The following is a 23845-nucleotide window of genomic DNA, read 5'->3' as shown; positions in this document are numbered from 1 at the left end:
AGGGTTGACGGGATGCCATTTTAAATAACAGGATCTGGTTTTAAGGGATTTCGACAAAGCATGTGAATAATAAAGACAACCCCCATGGAAGATTGACTGTTAAGTTTGAAAGTAACATAAAGATTAGTATTTGCAGGAACTTTTGTAATATACACGTAGGCTAAGATCACAACTCTTTAGTTTTGTTTGCTGAAGAAAAGGAATAAAAATAGGTGGTTATTAAATTGAAGTCTGATGCTACAAGAATTTATTAAGGTACAAGATGTTAAGAAATTAAAGGAAGTGACAATGTAATCGCTGTTTAGATGCTGAATTGAATGTATAACTGTATTACTCTGTAGTGAAAAAAAACTCTTTTGTATTGTGTTAGATCCTAAAATCCTGTAAGACTCTGTATTAATTCATTTTTACCGATGGTAAAAATCTTTGAAGGAAGGGGGTGTTACGAATGTGCCACAACTCTGAGGGGCCGAAGGGTACAAAGTAGCCCCCTCCTTCTTGAGAATCACAAGATCGCTATTAATTTGGGTCTGAGACCCAGGAAATGAGAGAGAGAGACACACAGAATCCTCAAGGTTTGGAATGTGTCCTGGCCTCAGCGAAACAAAAACCCCTGATAATGGCTATTGTCTCTTGGAGACGGAATTGTGTATTGAGTACTGTACTATTCATTGAAGCCCCTCAGGGGATGACCAGAGTGGGCTGGTTGAGGGATTGCATCATCCCAACCTGACTGACATCTGAGACTCCGTGAGTAAGGATAAAAGAGGGTCTGGGGAACAACCCCTTTAGACGCACCAGGAGAAACGCTAGAAATCCCATGACAGCGGTTTAATAGCGACAGCTGGTGGGGGTCTCATGTGCGTCCTTCCCTTGCCTGGGTTGGCGGCCTCACCACGGAAGAACGGCTTTAGCTAAAGGAGAGGCCACAAGTGAACAGCCACACCAACGGGACTCCCGACGGATCGAAATCATAAAAAGGAAAGCCGGCAAGTTTCTAAAAATCTCTCTCTCGACTCCAACCAAGGCTGCAGCCTGCATGAACTGAGTGACTTTTATATTCCATCGGACAATACATTTATCCCCTAGACAACGATAGAGCTTATTTCTTATTGATTATTATTATACCCACACTTTTAGATTTAGTATTGACGATGTATATTATCTGTATATTTGCATTGATATTATTTTTGTGTATTTTTACCAATAAATACTGTTAAAATAGTATCATCAGGCTTCAACGGACCTCTCTATCTTTGCTGGTAAGTGACCCAGTTACGGGGTTCATAGCAGTACAAAGTAAATAGCAGGATACTTGGTAGTGTGGAGGAGCAGAGGGATCTGGGGGTACATGTCCACAGATCCCTGAAAGTTGCCTCACAGGTAGATAGGGTAGTTAAGAAAGCTTATGGAGTGTTAGCTTTCATAAGTCGAGGGATAGAGTTTAAGAGTCGCGATATAATGATCCAGCTCTATAAAACTCTGGTTAGGCCACACTGTGTACTGTGTCCAGTTCTGGTCGCCTCACTATAGGAAAGATGTGGAAGCATTGGAAAGGGTACAGAGGAGATTTGCCAGGATGCTGCCTGGTTTAGAGAGTATGGGTTATGATCAAAGATTAAGGGAGCTCGGGCTTTACTCTTTGGAGAGGAGGAGGATGAGAGGAGACATGATAGAGGTGTACAAGATATTAAGAGGAATAGACAGAGTGGACAGCCAGCGCCTCTTCCCCAGGGCACCACTGCTCAGTACAAGAGGACATGGCTTTAATGTAAGGGGAGGGAAGTTCAAAGGGGATATTAGAGGAAGGTTTTTCACTCAGAGAGTGGTTGGTGCGTGGAATGCACTGCCTGGGTCAGTGGTGGAGGCAGATACACTAGTGAAGTGTAAGAGACTACTAGACAGGTATATAGAGCAATTTAAGATGGGGAGTTATATGGGAGGCAGGGTTTGAGGGTCAGCACAACATTATGGGCCAAAGGGCCTGTAATGTGCTGTACTATTCTATGTTCTACATTTACTCAGAGAGTGATAACTGTGTGGAATGAGCTTCCAGTAGAAGTGGTAGAGGCAGGTTCACTGTTGTTATATAAAGTAAAATTAGATAGGTATATGGACAGGAAAGGAATGGAGGGTTATGGGCTGAGTGCAGGTCAGTGGGACTTGGTGAGAGTAATTGTTCGGCACGGACTTAAAGGGCCGAGATGGCCTGTTTCCGTGCTGTAATTGTTATATGGATTTTAAAATTTCCCAGCCATCCAACTTTCCACTTAGTTTTGCTACCTTATATGCTCTTTCCTTGGCTTTAGGATGGCTTGGGTCCCCAATGATCCTACGGGCCCTTTTTACACACCTGTCCTTGTAAATGTCCTGAATCATGGGAAGTTCACAACTGCAGATGCGCTGGGCTGTCTGCATCACTCTCTGCTGAGTCTTGTGATTATGGGAGGTACAGTTCCCATACCAGGCAGTGATGCAGCCAGTCAGGATACTCTCAATTGTGCCCCTATAGAAAGTTCTTAGGATTTGGGGGCCTACACCAAACTTCCTCAACCATCTGAGGTGAAAGAGGTGCTGTTTTGCCTTTTTTACCAAACAGCTGGTGTGTACAGACCACATGAGGTCCTCGTTGATGTGGATGCTGAAGAACTTGAAGCTGTTTACCCTCTCAACCCCAGAACCATTGTTGGGTCTGCACCAGGTGCACTGAGATGCAACCCCTGAGAGACCATGTTAGAGATCTGGAGCTGCGGCTTGATGACCTGCAGCTTATTAGGGAAAATGAGCAGGAGATAGATAGGAGCTACTGGGAGTTAGTCACCCTGAGGCTGCAGGAGTTAGACAAGTGGGTGACTGTCAGGGAAGGAAAGGAAAGAGCTCAGATAGTAGAGAGCACCCCTGTGGTCATCTCCCTCGGTAATCGTTATCTTGTTTTGGATGCGGTTGAGGGGGATGACCTGACAGAGGACAACCACAACAATCGGTTCTCTGGCACTGAGCCTGGTTCCATGGTGCAGAAGGGAAAGAGGGAGATGAGGAACGTGGTAGTCATAGGGGAACAGACAGGAGGTTCTGTCAGCCTGATAGAGATACCGCATGGAGTGTTGCCTCCCAGGTGCCAGGGTATGGGATACCTCGGGTCGGGTGCAGAGTATTCTGAAGGGGCAGAAGTCTTGGTACACGTTGGTAGAAACATAGGTAGAAAAAGGGAAGAGGTCCGGAAGAGAGATTTCAGGGAATTGGGTAGGAAGCTGAAAAGCAGGACCTCCAGGGTAGTAATCTCAGGATTGCTGTCTGTGCCACGTGCTAACAAGTGCAAGAACAACATGATCATGCATATTAATGCCTGGCTGAGAGACTGGTGAAGGGGGCAGGGCTTCGGGTTCCTGGATCATTGGGGCCTCTTTTAACATATAATAATAACAATCACAGCACAGAAACAGGCCATTCCGGCCCTCCTAGTCCGTGCCGAACTCTTAATCTCACCTAGTCCCACCTACCCGCACTCAGCCCATAACCCTCCACTCCTTTCCTGTCCATATACCTATCCAATTTTACCTTAAATGACACAACTGAACTGGCCTCTACTACTTCTACAGGAAGCTCATTCCACACAGCTATCACTCTCTGAGTAAAGAAATACCCCCTCGTGTTTCCCTTAAACTTTTGCCCCCTAACTCTCAAATCATGTCCTCTCGTTTGAATCTCCCCTACTGTCAATGGAAACAGGCTATTCACGTCAACTCTATCTATCCCTCTCAACATTTTAAATACCTCGATCAAATCCCCCCTCAACCTTCTAAGCTCCAATGAATAGAGACCTAACTTGTTCAACCTTTCTCTGTAACTTAAGTGCTGAAACCCAGGTAACATCCTAGTAAATCGTCTCTGCACTCTCTCTAATTTATTGATATCTTTCCTATAATTCGGTGACCAGAACTGTACACAATATTCCAAATTTGGCCTTACCAATGCCTTGTACAATTTTAACATTACATCCCAACTTCTGTACTTAATGCTCTGATTTATAAAGGCCAGCGTTCCAAAAGCCTTCTTCACCACCCTATCTACATGAGACTCCACCTTCAGGGAACTATGCACTGTTATTCCTAGATCTCTCTGTTCCACTGCATTCCTCAATGCCCTACCATTTACCCTGTATGTTCTATTTGGATTATTCCTGCCAAAATGTAGAACCTCACACTTCTCAGCATTAAACTCCATCTGCCAACGTTCAGCCCATTCTTCTAACCGGCATAAATCTCCCTGCAAGCTTTGAAAACCCACTTCATTATCCACAACACCTCCTACCTTAGTATCATCAGCATACTTACTAATCCAATTTACCACCCCATCATCCAGATCATTTATGTATATTACAAACAACATTGGGCCCAAAACAGATCCCTGAGGCACCCCGTTAGTCACCGGCCTCCATCCCGATAAACAATTATCCACCACTACTCTCTGGCATCTCCCATCTAGCCACTGTTGAATCCATTTTATTACTCCAGCATTAATACCTAACGACTGAACCTTCTTAACTAACCTTCCATGTGGAACTTTGTCAAAGGCCTTGCTGAAGTCCATATAGACTACATCCACTGCCTTACCCTCGTCAACATTCCTCGTAACTTCTTCAAAAAATTCAATAAGGTTTGTCAAACATGACCTTCCACGCACAAATCCATGCTGGCTACTCCTAATCAGATCCTGTCTATCCAGATAATTATAAATATTATCTCTAAGAATACTTTCCATTAATTTACCCACCACTGATGGCAAACTAACAGGTCTATAATTGCCAGGCTTACTTCTAGAACCCTTTTTAAACAATGGAACCACATGAGCAATACGCCAATCCTCCAGCACAATACTTTTGGGGTAGGTACAACCTGTACAAAATGGATGGGTTACACCTGAACCCAAAGGGGTCCAATATCCCAGCAGGCAGGTTTAATAGAGCTGTTAGGAGGGTTTAAACAAATTTGTTGGGGGGATGGGACCCAGAGTGATAGGGCTGTGGAAGGGGAAAACAGAAATAAATCAAAGATAGTATGCAACAGAGATGATAGAAAAGACAGGCAGGAGATGAGGTTGAATCACAGCCAGTGGCATGAGTTACAGGGCAATAGAGGTGTAGTGCAGTTCAATCAGAAAGCAAACAATACTGGACTGAAAGTGTTATATTTGAATGCAGCATAAGGAATAAAGTGGACGATCTTAACTTCAGCTACAGATTGGCAAGTACAACGTTGTGGCCATCTCTGAAACTTGACTAAAAGCTGGCTGCCATTGGGAGCAGAATGTCCAAGGATATATGGTGTATCGTAAAGATAGGTTAGTCGGCAGAGGGATGGTGTGGCCCTGTGTATAAGAAATAATAAGTCATTAGAAAGGGATGACATAGGATTGGAAGGTGTAGAGTCTCTATGGGTTGAGTTAAGAAATGGTAAGGGTAAAAGGACCCTAATGGCAGTTGTATACAGGCCTCCAAACAGCAGCCAGGATGTGGATTACAAACTACAGCAAGAGATAGAAAAGGTGTGTCAGAAGGGCAATGTCATGATAATCGTTGGGGATTTTAACGTGAAAGTGGATTGGGAAAACCAGGCCAGTACTGGACTTCAAGAGAGAGAATTTGTAGCAGGTTTACAGGATGGCTTTTTAGAACAGCTTGTTGTTGAGCCCGCTGGGGGATCGGCTGTGCTGGATTGCAATGATCCGGAGGAAAAGAGAGCTTAAGGTCAAGGAACCCTTAGGAACAGTGATAAAAATACAATCACTTTGAAATTTGAGAAAATGAACTTTCTGTGGAAGTAAATGGAAAAGCTATTCAGGTACTATTGGACAATGACCCTGGTTAAGAGACTGTTGGTTTTCCCTGCTGAATGTGTGAGCTTATCCTTGGCTTTGATGATCAGGTCTTTCTTTTGCAGGTGCGAGTGGTTAGCCTCTTGCCAAGAGATATGGTCACTGGGCGGGATTTGCCTGACGTTTTACAAAAAGCTGAATCTGATGGCACTGCAAAGTTTTCATGCCTTGTGATGTATGAAGACCATAAGACATAGGAGCAGAATTAGGCTGTCTGGCCATCGAGTCTGCTCATTCAATCATGGCTGACTTTCTTTCCATAACCTTTGATGCCATGTCCAATCAAGAACCTATAAATCTCTGCCTTAAACACACTCAACAACTTGGCCTCCACAGCTGCTTTGGCCACCACCCTTCGGCTAAAGAAATTTCTCCACATCTGTTTTGAAAGGGCATCCCTCTATCCTGAGGCTGTGCCCTTTGTCCTAGACTCTCCCACCATGGGAAACATCCTTTCCAAATCTACTCTGCCCAGGCCTTTCAACAGTTGAAAGATTTCAATGAGATCCCTCCTTATCCTCCTGAAATCCAGTGAGTACTGACCGAGAGCCATCAAACATTCCTCATAAGATAACCCTTTCATTCCTGGAACCATCCTTGTGAACCTCCTCTGGACCCTCTCCAATGCCAACACATCCTTTCTAAGATGAGGGGCCCCAAAACTATTCACAATACTCAAGGTGAGGCCTCACCAGTGTATTATAAAGACTCAGCATAAAGCCTCCCATCTGGAGAGGGGCAAAAGGTCCCAAGTCTACCATGTTAACCTCTGGAAGGACTGGGGAGGGAGAGGGAGAGAGAAGCTGATGCCTCTGATCAAGCAGTGGGAGTGACAGGAGAAGGAAATCCAGTGTCTCAATAAGGAGGAGGCACTCCCAATGCCGTCACCGAAGTCACAGATACCAGAGACGCTCCAGTGGACATAAGGTGCAATGAGCTGCTGATGCAGATCAAGATCCTCAGACAGCAGATAAAGGGTTCCCTGAGGGAGCGGAGTGACCAAGAGACGATGGGTGAGGAGCTGAGGCAAAAACTGGAGAAAGTGCAGGCGGAGGTGTTGAAGCTCAACACTCAGATGTGTGTTAATATTCAGAAGTCAGAGAAGGAAGCGAGTCAGCAGCTGCTGAGGACTCGAAAAGGGTCTAGGCAAGACTCTTTATCAGTGCCTTCCTCCACGTCCATGCGTCCCTCTTGCCCACCCTAGCACTGTTCTTGGGCCCTAAGATCTGCAAATCCGTTCCCCACCCTTGGCCTGGGCTCCTTCCCAGCTGAATTATAACTGGAACCCTTACCAACCACAGGCAGCAGGAATGCCGTTACCGACTATCTTCCCATTAACACAACTTGGGTAAATTAGCAGGTCAGCTACAAGTATCTTCTTTCTTCTCCCAGTTTTCAAGACTTATGAGACTCTAGAATGGTTCTGGAGGAATATTAAATTGCAAGTATCACTCTGCTCTTCAAGAAGGGAGGAAAGGTCGAAGAAAGAAAATTATAGACAATAAGACATAGGAGCAGAATTAGGCCATTCAGCCAGCCATTCTGTCATGACTGATCCAGGATCCCACTCAACCTCATACACTTGCCTTCTGACTGATCAGGGAACGATCAACTTCCACTTTAAATATACCCACGGACTTGGCCTCCACCGTGGTCTCCGGCACAGCATATCACAGATTCACTAATCTCTGGCTAAAAAAAATTCCTCTTTACCCCTGTTCTAAAGGGGTGCCCCTCAATTTTGAGCCTGTGCCCTCTAGTTGTGGATACCCCCAACAGAGGAAACATCTCCACATCCACCCTATCTAGTCCTTTCAACATTCCGTAGGTTTCAATGAGATCCCCCCCACATTATTCTAAATTCCACTGAGTACAGGCCCAAAGCTGCCAAATGCGCCTCATAAATTAACTCCTTCATTCCCAGAATCATCTTTGTGAACCTCCTCTAGACTCTCTCCAATGACAATACATCCTTTCTGAAATATGGGACCCAAACTGTTGACAATACCCAGTGCAGTCTGACTAGTATCTTATGAAGTTTCAGCCTTATCTTCTGGTTTTTATTTACTATTCCCTTGAAATAAATGCCACCATTACATTTGCCTTCTTTACCACAGACTCAACATGTAAATTAACCTTCTGAGAGTCCTCAACAAGGACTGCAAAGTCCATCTGCACCTCTGATGTTGGAATTTTCTCCTCATTTTGATAATAGTCTGTACTATTGTTCATTTTGCCAAAATACATTATCATACACTTCCCCACACTGGAAATGTATGATAATGTTAATTGTTTTTGCCCATTCTTCCAATTTGTCTAAGTCCTGCTGCAATTGCAATCCTTCCACACCACTACTAATTGCTCCATCTATCTTCGTATCATCCACAAACTTTGCCACAAAACCATCAAAAACTATGCCCTCTTATGTCAGCAATTTCAGCCCTGGGAAAAAACCTCTGACTATCCACGCGATCAATGCCTCTCATCATCTTATACACCTCTGTCAGGTCACCTCTCATTCTCTGCTGCTCCAAGGAGAAATGGCTGAGTTCACTCAATCTATTCTCAGAAGGCATGCTCCCCATTCCAGGCAATATCCTTAAGTCTCCAAGTACCTCAAAACCTCATCCTTAATAATAGACTCCCAACACTTTCCCAACCACTGACATTAGGCTAACTGGCCTATCATTTCCTGTCTTTTGTCTTCCTCCTTTTTTTAAAAAGAGTGCAGAGACATTTGCAATTTCCAGTCCTCCAGGACCATTCTAGAATCAAGTGATTTTTGAAAGATCATAACCATTGCATCTGTTACCTCGACAGCAACCTCTCTCAGGATTCTGGGATGTAGTCCATCTGGTCCAGCTTAGGACCTTTGAGCTCAGTGGCTGGGAAAACATTCAGTCAATTGTGAAGGATGTGGTTTTGATGTAATTGGAGGCACACGACAAAATAGGCCATAGTCAGCATGGTTTCCTTAAGGTAATTTCAGAAGGCTTTTGACAAGGTGCCATACAAGAAGCTGCTAAACAAGTTGAGGACACATGGTTATACAGGAACAATACTAGCATGGATAAATCAGTGGTTGGTTGGCAGGAGGCAAAGAGTGGGAATAAAGGGAGCCTTTTCTGGTTGGCTATCAGTGATTAGTGGTGTTATACGTCAGTGATTTGGATGAAGTAATTGATGGCTTTGTGTCCAAGTTTGTGGAGGATACAATAGGAAGAGGGGCAGGTAGTTTTGAGGACATAGAGAAGCTACAGAAATGGCCTAATTCTGCTCCTATATCTTATGGTCTTATCCCACAAGAGGAGGATTCCACTATCCTGCCGGGCACCCCTACTGTTCCGAGAAAATATAAAGAAGGAAGCAATAAATAAACTGAAAAAAAAATCTACCTTCAGCTTTTTTGCTTTCACTCTCCTGGCTGAAGCCTTGAAGAGCTAACACTGTCTACCTCAATAAAGACTGCTGTTCAAAATGTTGAACTGCTATGAGTTGATGCCTTGTGACCTCATATCAGCGAACCTGAGTGAGCTACGTCTTCTTACTCTCACGGCCGCTGTTCAAAATTACATACAATTTCCTGTTGGAAGTTAGTGTTTCATTATGTAGTGCAATGTTCTGCTGCTGCAAAACAACAAACTTCACAATGAATATTAAATCTGATTCTGATTCTATGCCAAAAGCCTTGGTGAAGTCCATGCAAGCCAAGACTACCATTGTCTTTATCAGATACGTTTGAAACCTCTTAGAAAAACCAAAACGAGATTATGATACTTGATCTCCTCTGAGGGTGACTAGTGAGGAAGGTGGAGTATGGAGGTTCTCTCCCGCACTCGGCCATAGACCATCTTGGCAGCAAACATCAGCATCTATGGACTCAATTTCAAGGACTTGTTCTCAATGTTTAATAATTATTTATTCATCATTATTTGGTTTATTCGTTTCTACATTCTTATATTGGTTGTTTGTCTTTGTGCGCGGTCTTTCATTTATTCTATGGTTCTTCAGAATATTTACTATGAACGCCTGCAAGAAAATGATTCTCCCTTGATATACATCTACTTGGAAAACCCAAGTTCCTGAAGTGATGCTTATTATCAGAAGTACAGTCAGTTTCACAAGGCACCGAGGGAGCTATGATGAGACAGAGTATATTGATCTCTCCTCCATGGTCATTTCAGCAGCTTTAGTTTCTTTAGCAGCTTCTGGACCTGTTCCTTTGGGTAGGGTTTCAGGGCCAGACAAGTGGCAGTGTTCTCTGGCTGTTCAATCCACAGTTTATGAACAACTGCAGCCTCGGTCAGCATTTGGGAGAGGCTGGTGAGAGTCTCCTCATCAGGGGCCTGCAGGAAAATACAGAACATTACTACACTAGAGAGCTCACCTCGCTGCTGTCCTCACTCACACTGGCTTCAGAATACACCCAACAGCCCCCATCACCCCACCGCAACCCATTCCATCACCCCTACATTACCATTACCCTCACCTCTACTGATCACCTTCACCCTCATTACCCTCACCTGCAATGGAGCACATCCTGGCTCAATCCATTCCCCTCAGTCCAACACATTCCCCCAACCCATTACCTCAGCCCCAAATCATTCCCCTCACCCAAACACGTTCCCTTCACCCCAACGCACCCTGCCCCAACCCATTCCGGAAGAATCTGACATATTAAAAAAATCAATTTGAACCTATGTAACCTCTGGCTGAAAGAATAATTGGGACTGAATAGGAATTTTTGAACTGAAGTAAACTCTGTCTTCAGCAGTTAGCTAAGACAGGCTCATTACCAGTTCTCCTCGGCTTGCAGAGAGACACTGAGAGTTTGATAACATTGTACATTGTGCCCTCATTTGAGTAGGGGAGGAGGACTCACTGATAAGGACTGGACAGCACATCCATCTGTAATTAAGCCTTGATCTAGCAGACTCTCTTATCTGTAACTAAGTTTCGCACCAACAGACTTGGTGAGTGTATCAGTTCAAATAACATCTTGCAACAGTAATGTATGGGGCTTACTATGTATAAATATACAATAGGTGCAGGAGTAGGTCATTCGGCCCTTCGAGCTAGCATTGCCATTCAATGTGATCATGGCTGATCATCCACAATCAGTACCCCGTTCCTGCCTTCTCCCCATATCCCCTGACTCCGCTATCTTTGAGAGCTCTATCTAACTCTTTCTTGAAAGCATCCAGAGAATTGGCCTCCACTGCCTTCTGAGGCAGAGCATTCCATAGATCCACATCTCTCTGGGTGTTAAAGTTTTTCCTGAACTCTGTTCTAAATGGCCTACCCCTTATTCTTAAACTATGGCCTCCGGTTCTGGACTTCCCCCAACATTGGGAACATGTTTCCTGCCTCTAGCATGTCCAATCCCTTAATAATCTTATATGTTTCAATCAGATCCCCTCTCATCTTTCTAAATTCCAGTGTATACAAGCCCAGTCGCTCCAATCTTTCAACATATGACAGTCCCGCCATCCTGGGAATCAACCTCGTAAACCTACGCTGCACTCCCTCAATAGCAAGAATGCCCTTCCTCAAATTTGGAGACCAAAACTGAACATAATACTCCAGGTGTGGTCTCGCCAGGGCCCTGTACAACTGCAGAAGGACCTCTTTGCTCCTATACTCAACTCCCCTTGTTATGAAGGCCAACATGCCATTAGCTTTCTTCACTGCCTGCTGTGCCTGCATTCTTACTTTCAGTGACTGATGAACAAGGACACCTAGATCTCGTTGTACTTACCCTTTTCCTAACTTGACACCATTCAGATAGTAATCTGCCTTCCTGTTCTTTGCCACCAAAGTGGATAACCTCACATTTATCCACATTAAACTGCATCTGCCATGCATCTGCCCACTCACCCAACCTGTCCAAGTCACCCTGCATTCTCCTAACATCCTCCTCATATTTCACACTGCCACCCAGCTTTGTGTCATCTGCAAATTTGCTAATGTTAAAATTTAATCCCTTCATCTAAATCATTAACATATATTGTAAATAGCTGTGGTCCCAGCACCGAGCCTTCTGTACCGCACTAGTCACCGCCTGCCATTCTGAAAAGGACCCATTAATCCCTACTCTTTGTTTCCTGTCTGCCAACCAGTTTTCTGTCCATGTTAGTACCCTATCCCAATACCACGTGCTCTAATTTTGCCCACTAATCTCCTATGTGGGACCTTATCAAAGGCTTTCTGAAAGTCCAGGTACACTACATCCACTGGCTCTCCCTTGTCCATTTTCATAGTTACATCCTCAAAAAATTCCAGAAGATTAGTTAAGCATGATTTCCCCTTCGTAAATCCATGCTGACTCGGACCGATCCGTTACTGCTATCCAAATGTGCCACTATTTCATCTTTTATAATTGACTCCAGCATCTTCCCCACCACTGATGTCAGGCTAACTGGCATCTCTCTCTCTCTCCCTCCTTTCTTAAAAAATGGGATGACGTTAGCCATCCTCCAATCCTCAGGAACTGATCCTGAGGGAACAAACCCACTTGTCAGACAGTGGCAGTACTTAAGCGCCTTCCTTTTGACAACTGGGTCTCAAACTCCTTCAGGAGGGTGCACAATAAATTTTGGTGACTATAAGAAGCTGGTCTCCCGAGTTTTATTCAGATTCAACTTTAACATTCCCCTTGCCCCAACACACCCGGCCCCAACCCATTCCCCTTGCCCCAACACACCCAGCCCTAACCCATTCCTCTCCCCCAGCAAACCCCACCCCAACCCATCCCCCTCCCACCTCGCCCTAACACATCCCCTCTCCCCAATGTTCCTGGCCCCAACCAATGCCGCCCACCCCTCGCCTCCACAATTACCCTCAGCCCAAGCAAACTCACCAGCTCTACTTCTACATGCATCCCATCTCCCGATCTTTCTCCCTGAAACCCTCAAACCTCCACTGCTCCTATAAGCTGGTAAGGAAGGCGGGCTCTGTCGTGGGCAAAGTACTGGAGAGTTTAACATCGGTAGCTGAGCGAAGGGCGCTGAGTAGGCTACGGTCAATTATGGATAACTCTGAACATCCTCTACATAGCACCATCCAGAGACAGAGAAGCAGTTTCAGCGACAGGTTACTATCGATGCAATGCTCTTCAGACAGGATGAAGAGGTCAATACTCCCCAATGCCATTAGGCTTTACAATTCTACCGCCAGGACTTAAGAACTTTTTAAAAGCTATTATTAATGCTTTTTGAGATAGTGATTTAGATGCATATCATATTTTTTACTGAGTTAAGTATTGTATGTAATTAGTTTTGCTACAACAAGTGTATGGGACATTGGAAAAAAAGTTGAATTTCCCCATGGGGATGAATAAAGTATCTATCTATCCTCTTCACTCCGTTCCCCTGCTCACCTCCAGGACCACGGTGGCCATGCTGTCGAGCTGCTGCAGGTAGGCCTGTGTGTCGGGGTAATCACGGGACAGCTGGATAGCGGCCACGCTGCCATGACAAGCCTGGGCCACGAGGGCCCCAAGCGTCCACCCCCGGGTACGCAGGTCGCCGCGCACCACCACATACTGTACCAGCCCGCCAGCCGCTGCCATCGCACCCACTCCGTCCACCGGCTCCGCCCAATCCCAGTGTCCGTACCTACGGCTTCAGCATTGCCCAATCCTCATCCCCCGAACCGCCCTCATCGTCAACCTTATCCAATCACAGTCTCCGTAACCGCCCACTGCTTCAGCATTGCCCAATCCTCGTCCTATACTCCGCCTCATCGTCAATACTGCCCAATCACAGTCCTTGTCATCGCTCTCGTCTTCAGCATTGCCCAATCATCGCTCACCCTGTCCCTGACTCCGTTTCTGCCTTCCGCATCGCCCAATCCCTGCCCCTAACCCCGCCCAAGAGCCAGGTCCAGCCAATCCCTGACCCCGACTCCGCCCCCAGAGCCGGTTCCATGGGTGAGTTGCGGCCGTGATTGCGCGCTTCGGCGATGGCGGGAAATTCGGGTAAGGGTAACGGTGTTTGTCGGCGGTTGTACATCAGGGATTTTAAATCCCAGCGTGTAGCAGCTGAACATGGCTGTGGGCCGAACAGCTTGCCGCGAGTGTATCTGGGGAGGCGAGGGGTTGGAGGGGACTTGTTCCTGCGGCCTCGGCTGGAAACTCTCAGCTGCGTTGTCTTGTTTCAGGGGTCCTGGAGCAGCTGAGGCAACTGGAGCAGAGAGCCGAGCGGCAGGGAGTGGAGCAGGAGGAGGCCATGCGAAGCGAAGGGCGTCTGGCACAACTGCGGGCTACCGTGCTGAAACTCAGAGCGCAGAGAGACCTTCTGAGGAGCAGAGTGACGGCGAAGTCGGCAGGGGTGAGGCCTGAATAACACCTGTGCACCGCTCTCCTATGCGTTTTATGATCAAGCCCATTTGGAATTCGGTCTCTAGGTCACTGTAAACTTTGGATCAGCCAACCACAAGGGAAAATGTTAGAACATAAAACAGTACATCACAGGAACAGGCTCTTCCGCCCACGATGTTGTGTGACGAACTAATTAAATTAGTAACCAAATGGCCAACGTATACCTCCATAATGTCCATATCCTTCCATTTTCCTCAGAGTCATGTGCCTATCTAAATGTCTTTTAAAATTCCCAAATGTATCTGCCTTTACCACTACTCCAGACAGCCCATTCCAGGTCACGCGAGTGAATCTGCAGATGCTGGAAATAAATAAAAACACAAAATGCTGGCAGAACTCAGCAGGCCAGACAGCATCTATGGGAGGAGGTAATAACGATGTTTCGGGCCGAAACCCTTCATCAGGAGTGAAGTAACATGGGATGGTCGAGGGGGGATAAGAAGTGGGGGGAGGGATAAAGTAGAGAGCTGGGAAGTGATAGGCTGGAGGGAAATGGGCTGGGGGAAGGTGGAGAATTATGGGAAATAAAAGAGAAAGAAAGGTAGGGCTGGGGGGAGAGATTATAGTGAGGGGGGGGGGGAAAAGAGAAAGAAAGAGAACCAGACTAAAATAATAGATAGGGGTGGGGGGCAGGGGTATCAACGGAGGTCAGTGAGTCGGATGTTCATGCCGGCAGGAAGGAGGCTACCTAGGCGGGAGATAAGGTACTGCTCCATCGACCTGCGTGTGGCCTCGTCTTGACGGTAGAGGAGGCCATGGACAGACATGTCGGAGTGGGAGTGGTCTGTGGAATTGAAGTGTGTGGATCCCACGGATCTCCCTGTGGCCACACACTTCAATTCCACAGACCACTCCCACTCCGACATGTCTGTCCATGGCCTCCTCTACCGTCAAGACGAGGCCACACGCAGGTCGATGGAGCAGTACCTTATCTCCCGCCTAGGTAGCCTCCTTCCTGCCGGCATGAACATCCGACTCACTGACCTCCGTTGATACCCCTGCCCCCCACCCCTATCTATTATTTTAGTCTGGTTCTCTTTCTCTTTCTCTTTTTCCCCATTCCAGGTACCCACTACTCTCTTAAAAACAGACAACTTGCCTCTGGCGTCTTTAAAACTACTCTTTTTCACCTTACGTGTGTGCCTTCTGGTAATAGTCATTTCAATCCAAAAAGATGCTGCCTGTATACTCTGCCTCTCAGAATCTTATAAACCTCTATCAGATCTTCCCTAACACAAGTTTGTCCAACCTCTCATTAAAGCACATGTCCTCTAAACCAGGCAGTATCCTCTTCTCCACCCTCTCCTAACAGGGTGATTAGAACTGTGCAATATTCTAGATGAAGATCTAGATGAATTAGAGATTTATAAAGCTGCAATATAACTTCCTGACTTTTGTACACAGTGGCTTGACTGATAAAGGCAAACATGCCATATGCTTTCTTAACCACCCTATCAACCAAAGGGCCTGTTCCTGTGTTGTTCAATGTAAAACACTTCTCAAAAACCCTGGGGGTTGTCTTGTCTTACCTGCCGGTGATATGCCTGCAGCCCTCTTTGCCCTCAAGCTTCCCTTTCTTAAGGCATCACCCTCCAATCGCTAAACTATTGAAGGCCTTCCTTTTTCTCAGTACTCTGTACCTACCGAATAATAAACCGCTGGGTTCCCTGGACTTGGCTTTCAACCTGGTAGGAATACCTTGACCCTGAGCTCACACTTCCACTTGTGAAGAGCTGCCTCAGAAATCACTCGAACAGCCGCTGCTGAGGTTGACCGGGCAGTATCTCATGGTGTAATTGACCTCCCGCCATCTTCACAGGCAATGCTGGGGAATGCAGTATCCTGGAGTTCTCACTTCCTCTGCCAACCAATTCCCTTCCTCTGCAGGACATCCAGGAGGTCCTGGCTCAGTCGCAACAGCAGTCGGCACCCCAGTTCTGCAAGGAGGAGCTGGACAGGACTGTGCTGCAAGAGAAGCTGAAGAGTGTCCAGGCTCTTATTCTTGCCTACCGCCTGACAGGTGAGTTCCCTCCCCAGAGCCTCTACACCTCTCTGATCCAGCAGTCTCTCCAAATGTTCCTGAAGTGTTGAGTTGTGCCTTCCTAGATGGTGTAATAGCAGATAGAACTGTACCACAAGGGAACAGGCCCTTCAGCCTATGGTATCTGTGTTGTTACAGTGTGCAAATGTTTTAGCACAGTATGTGGGCCCAGCACACCTGTGAGACTGGTGGCTTACCAAGGCAGAGGGCGGGGTGAGTGGGAGGGAGGAGAGTGAAGCTGTTCGCTGTGTATGACCAGAAGACATCGGTGCTTATGGCCCATCGAGTCCGCTCCACCATTCCATCATGGTTGATTTATTATCCCTCTCAGCTCCTTTCTCCCTGTAACCTTTGACTTCCTTGCAAATCAAGACCATCTCTGCTTTAAATATACTCAGTGATTTGGCCTCCACAGCTGCCTGTGGCAATGAATTGTGCAGATTCGCCACCCTCTGGCTAAAGACATTCATCTCTGTTCTAAACGGAGATCCCTCCATTCTGAGGCTGTGTCCTCTGCTCCTAGACTCCCCCATGTCTTCTCCACATCCACTCTGTCCAAGCTTTTCAATGTTTAATAGCTTTCAATGAGTTACCCCTCATTCTTCTGAATTCCAGTGAGTACAGGCCCAGAGCCATCAAACGGTCCTCATTTGATAACCCTTTCATTCCTGGGATCATGAATCTCCTCTGGACTGCCTCCGATGCCAGGACGTCTTTTCTTAGATAAAGGGCCTGAAACTGCTCAGAATACTCCAAATACGGTCAGACCAATGCATTAAATACCTCAGCTGTTGTTGATCTGTTGTCCCAGTTCAGGGATCAGTGTGGAGCTGATGGAGTCTAGTACTTTGTGAGTGGTGGCTGCAGAGGCAATCATGGGACGGGACATGGAGGAAAGTGAATCTGTTTACTAACTGGTTAATTTGTTGCCCTGGTGTAGGGATCAGTGCTGAGCTGATGGGCTCCAGCACGTTCACCTTCAGCATCAGCACGGCCTACGAGAACACCTACTTGGAATCGTATTACCTGGACATTCAGGTCCAGCACCCTCGCAGGGTCATCCGGCACAATGTACCTGCCTTCATCCCTGTGGAGCAAATGGCTCAAGCCTTTCTACAGAAAGACCTGGCGTACTTCCTCGGTGCACTGCACAAAGCCCTCAATGCCTATGTCGGTAGGAGGTACCAACTTGAACAGCTACAGGTATGTCTGCGATGTTTGACCTGATGAGGGAGGAAGGAGGACACTCACACCCTTTGGGTGTTAACACCCTGCTGGGCTGCCAGCAGAGAGGAGATTTTCAAAGTTATGGTTTCTTAAGGTTGTAATAGTCAGTAGGGAACCGGGGGTGGGGGGGTGGCATTCGGTGGGGACAAGGTCTCATTACATAGTAAATGTTGTGTGTCTCAAATGGCCTTTGACAACCGTCCAGTTCCTGGCCTTCATGTGTGGCTTAGCTACGAAGTCTGGCAGAACCATTTCTGTTGACAGGAACAGGGGCAAAGGTGGGTTACTGGTGCCTTAAAACCAGCTGCTTCGGGCAGATGGGGCTCATCAACCGTGGATGGCAACTCATCTAGGAGAAGGAAAACTCTGACCTCAAACCTCTGCAGCCTTGGGGAAGGCTTTGGGAGTAAACCCTGAAGAAAAATCCAGAGCTGGAGTCCCTCAGGCAGTCTTACATTGAGTTCAACACTGACTGGCAACTTCTGTGATGCTGTTGTTCCAAACTGTATCGGTCTCTACCGTCCCTATGCATGGCCAACAGTTTGGTCCAAATATCGTACAGTTTAGGTGCAAACCTTCTCTTCGTTACAGGTCCCACCTTTCCTGGAAGAGAGCTCAATGATCCAACAATCTTATGCCTTCCCTCCTACACCAGCTACCAAGCCACGTGTTAAACTGTGTAATCTTCCTAGTTCTGGCCTCAGTGGCATGGGTAGAGATCTTGAAATCACAACCTTGGAGGTCCTGTCCTTTAACTTAGCACCTAACTCCCTGTACTCCCTACGCAGATCCTCACACTCATCCTACCATGTCATTGGTACCCACATGGACCACAACTTCTGGCTGTTCACCCTCCCACTTAAGAATCCTAAAGACTCAATCTGAGATATCCTGAATCCCGCAACATACCATCCAAGAATCACATTCTCATCCCCAGAACCTCCTTTATGTTTACCTAACTAATGAATGCACCGTCAATGGATCTGGGGTTTAGAGAGTAAGCAACTTCAAGTTCCTTGGCATCCACATCACCGAGGACCTCGTGGTCTGTACACACCAGCTGTGTGGTGAAGAAGGCACAACAGCGCCTCTTTCACCTCAGAGTTGAGGAAGTTTGGTATGGGCCTCCAAATCCTAAGAACTTCTACAGGGGCACAATTGAGAGTATCCTGACTGGCTCCATCACCGCCTGGCATGGGAACTGTACCTCCCTTAATCGCAGGATTCTGCAGAGAGTGGTGCAGACAGCCCAGCGCATCTGCAGTTGTGAACTTCCCATGATTCAGGACATTTACAAGGACAGGTGTGTAAAAAGGGCACACTGGGGACCCAAGCCATCCCAACCACAATCTATTCCAGCTGCTACCATCCAGGAAGTGGTACCGCAGCATAAAAGCCAGGACCAACAGGCTCCGGGACAGCTTCTTCCACCAGGCCATCAGACTGATGAACTCACACTGATTTGAGGGTCCTCTATATTACATTGACTGTTCTATTTATTATTAATTATTATGATTGCACATTTAGATAGAGATGTAATGTAAAGATTTTACTCATGTTTGTGAAGGATGTAACAAATAAAGTCAATTCAAGTCACAGCTCTCTTCTCCCTTCTTCCTTTCTGAGTCACAGAGCCAGACTTAGTGCCAGAGACATAAGAAATAGGAGCAGGAGTAGGCCATCTGGCCATGGACTTATCTTCACCTACCCGCCTTTTCCCCATAACCCTTATTTCCCTACGATGCAAAAATCTATCGAGCCTTGTCTTAAATATATTTACTGAGGCTGCCTCCACTGCTTCACTGGGCAGAGAATTCCACAGATTCACCGCTCTCTGGGAGAAGCAGTTCCTTCTTATCTCCGTCCTAAATCTATTCCCCAAATCTTGAGGCTATGCCCCAGTTCTTATCTCACCTTCCAGTGGAAATAACTTTCCTGCCTCTATCTTTTCTGTCCTTTTCTTAATTTTATATGTTTCTATAAGATCTCCTCTCATTCTTCTGAATTCCAGCCAGTACAGTCCCACATCCACATCTCTCCACATAGTGTACTCCCCTCATCTCTTGAATCAACCTGGTGAACCTTCTCTGCACTGCCTCCAAAGCCAGTATATCTTTCCTCAAGTAAGACCAGAACCGCACACAGTACTCCAGATGCTGCCTCACCAGTACCCTGTGCAATTGCAGCATAACCTCCCCGCTCTTAAATTCAATCCCTCTAGCAATGAAGGCCAACATTTCATTTGCCTTCTTGATAGCCTGCTGCACCTGCAAACCATCCTTTTGTGGTCCATGCTTTCCTGTGAATTTGAAGAGAGAGAAAGCTTTGTACATATTGGGAAGAAGAATTTAAAAATGTTTCGCGGGGCTCGACACTTACCTCTCTTCTTACCTGCCTATCACCACCACTCTCGGTGTCCCTTTTACTTCCCTTTCTCCCATGGTCTGCTCTCCTATCAGATTCCTCCTTCTCCAGCCCTTCGCTTTCCACCTATCATCTTCCAGCTTCTTCACCCCTCCCCCTGTCTTCACCTATCACCTTCTGGCTTTTCCTCCTTCCCCTCCCAGATCTTCTTATTCTGGCATCTTTCTTCCTTTTCAGTCCTGTTGAAAGTCTCAGTCCAAAATGTCAACTGGTAATTAACGTCCATAGATGCTGCCTGAGCTGCTGAATTTCCCCAGCACTCTGTTGTTCAGGGAGTGGCCATTGTGTGAGTGGACCAGTCTTAGAGTGAGTTGTAGTTTCCTACACAAATCAGTACAGGATCCGTTGTTACTTGTCAGCTATATCTACAATATTTGGATGGAATGTAGGTGACATGATTAGTAAGTTTCTGGATGACAGTGAGGAAGGTTTGCATGTCTTATGAAGATAGACAGAGGGTTAGAGCTTTCCTCTCTGGAGTGGAGGATGAAGGGTGATTTAGAGGTGTATAAGATGAGAGACATAGATCGAGTGGATAGCCAGCACTATTTTCCCAGCGTGGAACTGGCTAATACAAGGGGCATATTTTAAGGTGATTGGAGGAGACTCTACCAATGGTGGTAGAGTCAGAATCTTTAGGAGACTGTTAAATAGGCATAGACACACGGATGGTAGAAAAGTGGAGGTCCATATGGGAGGGAAGGGTTAGATTGATCATGGTGTGCTGTAATGTTCTTAAGGTGACAGGATCTACATCACTGGGAATCTGGTCAAAGCAATGGCAGATGGGATTTAACTCTGGCAGGTGATTGAGGCAGCAATAATTACAACACTTAAGACATTTGGACAAGTGGATAGGGAAGGTTTAGTAGGATATGGGTCAAGCACAGGGAGCCACCGTGGATAGAATGGAAGAATAGGGCCAATTTCTTGCTTTATAACTCTATGACAAGGGTTGGAGAGATATGGTTGAGTGAGTTGAGGGATTCCTCATCAGAGTGCTCCTGGCCCCGGCCAACATGACCATTCACAGGTCAGGCAGTAGGCTACCATGGGGTTTGTCTCAGCCAATTAATTTGCCCCTCTTTGGCATTGTTACAAGGATATATCCCTTATAATAATGATCAGCGAGGCATGGAGAGAATCTGTAATTATCGACTTATTACCTTTATTGTCTTGACGGAAGAGCGCATGAATTTACACGACCGAATACCTGTGTGCATACCTATTAAGTTTTCCTGACCCTCCACGAACAGTCAAAGAATAGAAAAGGTAATACTAGTAAAGAGTCTCTGCTGGCATTGTGGTCCTGCTCTGATTTCCACTTGTCTGTGGGGTACTCCACATCGGGGTGGGGGTCTCTGGTGGTTGGAGAAAGCGGCAGCTGGTAATTTATGGTTCTTTGTTCTCTTTGACTCTGGTTAAAGCCAGTCAAACCAAGTCACTCAGACACTGGACCGAGATAACGACCATACTTCTGCAAACCTGCCATTGTATACAATACACAGCTTATCTGAGAATGATCAAGTCAATAGCAGAAAAGCTATTGCCAATATTGGCTTTTGCCAATTTTCAATTGCTCTAATTAGGTTATCCCAGAATATAGATAGATAGATACTTTATTCATCCCCATGGGGAAATTCATAAAGTATCTATCTATCTCTCTGGAAATCTTCTGGGCACAGGAACAGATTTAAAAGAATAGAATGGAAATATGCCAGTGTATCTGTGAAAGAAACCTCCAGAAGACCAAATTAACATATCGACAGCCACACTAGATAAATTTAAAGTGGAAGTTGATAGACTCTTGATTAATCAGTGTCAGAGGTTATGGGGAAAAGACAGGAGAACGGGGTTGAGAGGGATAATAAATCAGCTATGATGGAATGGTGGAGCAGGTTCAGTAGACTGAATGGCTGAATTCTGATCCTATTGGCTTCTGGTCTAAAACCAGTATAGGTTAAATATTAGGATAAGCTCACAAGGTGCCAGGTGAGGGAACTGTGATGTTTATGGTTAACAGAAGTGCTCTTTTCCAGGAACTGCACGCCTCCTATGTAAGGAACCACATTCAGAGGAATGCAGCCTGCAATTTGCTGAAGTTTCACTATCCTATCTGGTGTGGGGAGAGCGAGCAGACAGTTCTGGTGAAGCTGATTTACGAAGATCTTACAAGCTGTCTTCCAACTGATGTCACCATCACCTGTACAGGTAAGTGTTGGGTGAGTCCAGTCAGGAGAAGGAAGGGGCCAGTTTCCCCCTTCTGCCTGCTCTGGCATTTAGGAAGATCGTAGTCTGGAGCTTTCTGGACATTAACAGTGCCAGCTGCACCTTGGTTAGGCACAGGTCAAGAACCAGAAGACCAGAGGAGAGCTAATGTTCTCTCTTTTAACAAGAGCACAATAATTTCCACACCAGGAAGGAGGAAACGAGTTAAATAACCAGTGCAGATACCCCTGTGGCCATCCCCCTCAACAACAGGTATATCACTTTGGATACTGTTGGGTGGGGGGCAGGGAATGACCTGGCAGAGGAAAGTCACAGTGGTCAGGTCTCTGGCACTGACTCAGAAGGGATGTGGTGAGAAGAGGTGAGCTGTGGTGATAGGAGATTTCTTAATTATGGGAACTGAAAGGTTCTGTGGCCAGGAACAAGATACCCGGATGATATGTTGGTTCTCAGATGCCAGGGTCAGGGATATCTCAGATTGATCCTCAGCATTCTTAAGTGGGAGGGTGAGCAGCCAGAGGCTGTGGTCCAATGACATGGGCAAGACGAGTGATGAGGTTCTGCATAGGGAGTTTAGGCAATTAGGTGTTAAGTCAAAGAGCAGGACCACCAGGGTTGTAGAGATCAGATGGTGGGCTACTACTCTTCCTCAGGCTGGTCCTGGGAAGAAGGTGGGTTCTTGACTGACCTGGAGTAGGGTGCTGTATGGAGGATCCTTGCTAACAGCAGGTTCTTCTTTTCACATCAGGAGTGGCTGCAGAGTCCTTACAGGAGAAGCTGGAAGGTCATCGGCAAATGTTTCTGCATCAGCATCTCCACCATGCACTGGAAAGCATAAAACCTCAGGAAGCAACGGTCCTGTCTAGTGGCAGCCTTCAACAACATGACACGCAGACAATTGCATCCACAGTAGGAGACTGAGACCATTGACACCACGGCCCACGCTGCGGGTGGGTCCCCACTGACACCAGGGCCAACGCTGCGGGTGGGACCCCACCGAGGCCACGGCCCACCCTCATTCCAATACTTTCATTTTCCACACAATATGTCCTAATCATATTCTTGAGGGTAGAATGAAACCTTTCCAAGGCACCTTGTGATTCTGGATGGTATGCAGACGAAGTGATTTGCTTAGCTCCCAATTTATAAACTATCTGTTGAAACAATCCAGACATGAAATTACTGCCTTGATCAGATTGTATTTCCTTAGGCAACCCAAAATAAGTAAAGAATTTTATAAGAGCCTTTGTTACAGTTTTAGTTGTTATATTCCTAAGTGGCACTGCCTCTGGAAACCGAGACACAGTGCACATGATAGTCAACAAGTACTGATAACCAGTTTTTGTCTTTGGTAATGGACCCACACAATCTATAATAACTTTAGAAAACGGTTCACCAAATGCTGGAATAGGTTGTAATGGAGCCACTGGTGTAATTTGATTTGGTTTACCCACAATTTGACAAGTTGGCACATTCTACAAAACATCGCCACATCTTTTCTTAAACCAGGCCAGTAAAAATGTTTTAAAATCTTATCCACAGTTTTTCTTACACCTTGATGTCCACCCAGGGGCACACTATGAGCTTAAGTTAAAATTTCATTTCGATAAACTTTAGGAACAACTACCTGGTAAACAATATTCCATTCATCACTTGCAGGAATTGTAGGC

The 23845-nt window shown here is 46.1% G+C and overlaps 2 protein-coding genes across 3 annotated transcripts; one reads left to right on the top strand and one right to left on the bottom strand.

Annotated features, from left to right (window-relative positions):
• Positions 1-9768: 9768 nt before the first annotated feature.
• On the bottom strand, positions 9769-13509 carry ptrhd1 (peptidyl-tRNA hydrolase domain containing 1). The gene is made up of 2 exons (XM_073050094.1): positions 13253-13509; positions 9769-10220 (listed from the first exon to the last, which is right to left on the bottom strand). Exons 1-2 carry the CDS (start codon positions 13442-13444, stop codon positions 10050-10052), a joined length of 363 nt encoding a protein of 120 aa, XP_072906195.1. The 5' UTR covers positions 13445-13509; the 3' UTR covers positions 9769-10049.
• A 243-nt stretch (positions 13510-13752) lies between these two features.
• cenpo (centromere protein O) lies at positions 13753-23417 on the top strand. Of its 2 annotated transcripts, none has more exons than XM_073050321.1 (6): positions 13753-13852; positions 14035-14204; positions 16142-16274; positions 17236-17498; positions 21986-22157; positions 22924-23417. In XM_073050321.1, the coding sequence occupies exons 1-6, from the start codon at positions 13837-13839 to the stop codon at positions 23094-23096; spliced, it is 927 nt and encodes a 308-aa protein (XP_072906422.1). In that variant the 5' UTR covers positions 13753-13836; the 3' UTR covers positions 23097-23417. The 2 variants fall into 2 exon arrangements, with proteins under 2 accessions (XP_072906422.1, XP_072906424.1); XM_073050323.1 differs by having other exon boundaries at positions 13791-13804.
• The last annotated feature ends 428 nt before the right edge of the window (positions 23418-23845 follow it).

This window comes from Hemitrygon akajei, chromosome 7, assembly GCF_048418815.1.
Source record: "Hemitrygon akajei chromosome 7, sHemAka1.3, whole genome shotgun sequence".
In the NCBI taxonomy this organism is placed as follows: Eukaryota; Metazoa; Chordata; class Chondrichthyes; order Myliobatiformes; family Dasyatidae; genus Hemitrygon; species Hemitrygon akajei.
The sequence above is the reverse complement of the archived record's forward strand: the minus strand, read 5'-3'. Positions and strand labels throughout refer to the sequence as shown.

Excerpts from the sequence above, each read along its gene's own strand:
- cenpo (XM_073050321.1), top strand. Across the intron at positions 14,205-16,141 it reads TGACGGCGAAGTCGGCAGGG|GACATCCAGGAGGTCCTGGC; the intron begins GTGAGGCCTGAA and ends CTTCCTCTGCAG. Across the intron at positions 17,499-21,985 it reads ACCAACTTGAACAGCTACAG|GAACTGCACGCCTCCTATGT; the intron begins GTATGTCTGCGA and ends GCTCTTTTCCAG.
- ptrhd1 (XM_073050094.1), bottom strand. The coding sequence starts at position 13,444 with ATGGCAGCGGCTGGCGGGCTGGTACAGTATGTGGTGGTGCGCGGCGAC. Across the intron at positions 10,221-13,252 it reads TGGCCACCGTGGTCCTGGAG|GCCCCTGATGAGGAGACTCT; the intron begins GTGAGCAGGGGA and ends ATTTTCCTGCAG.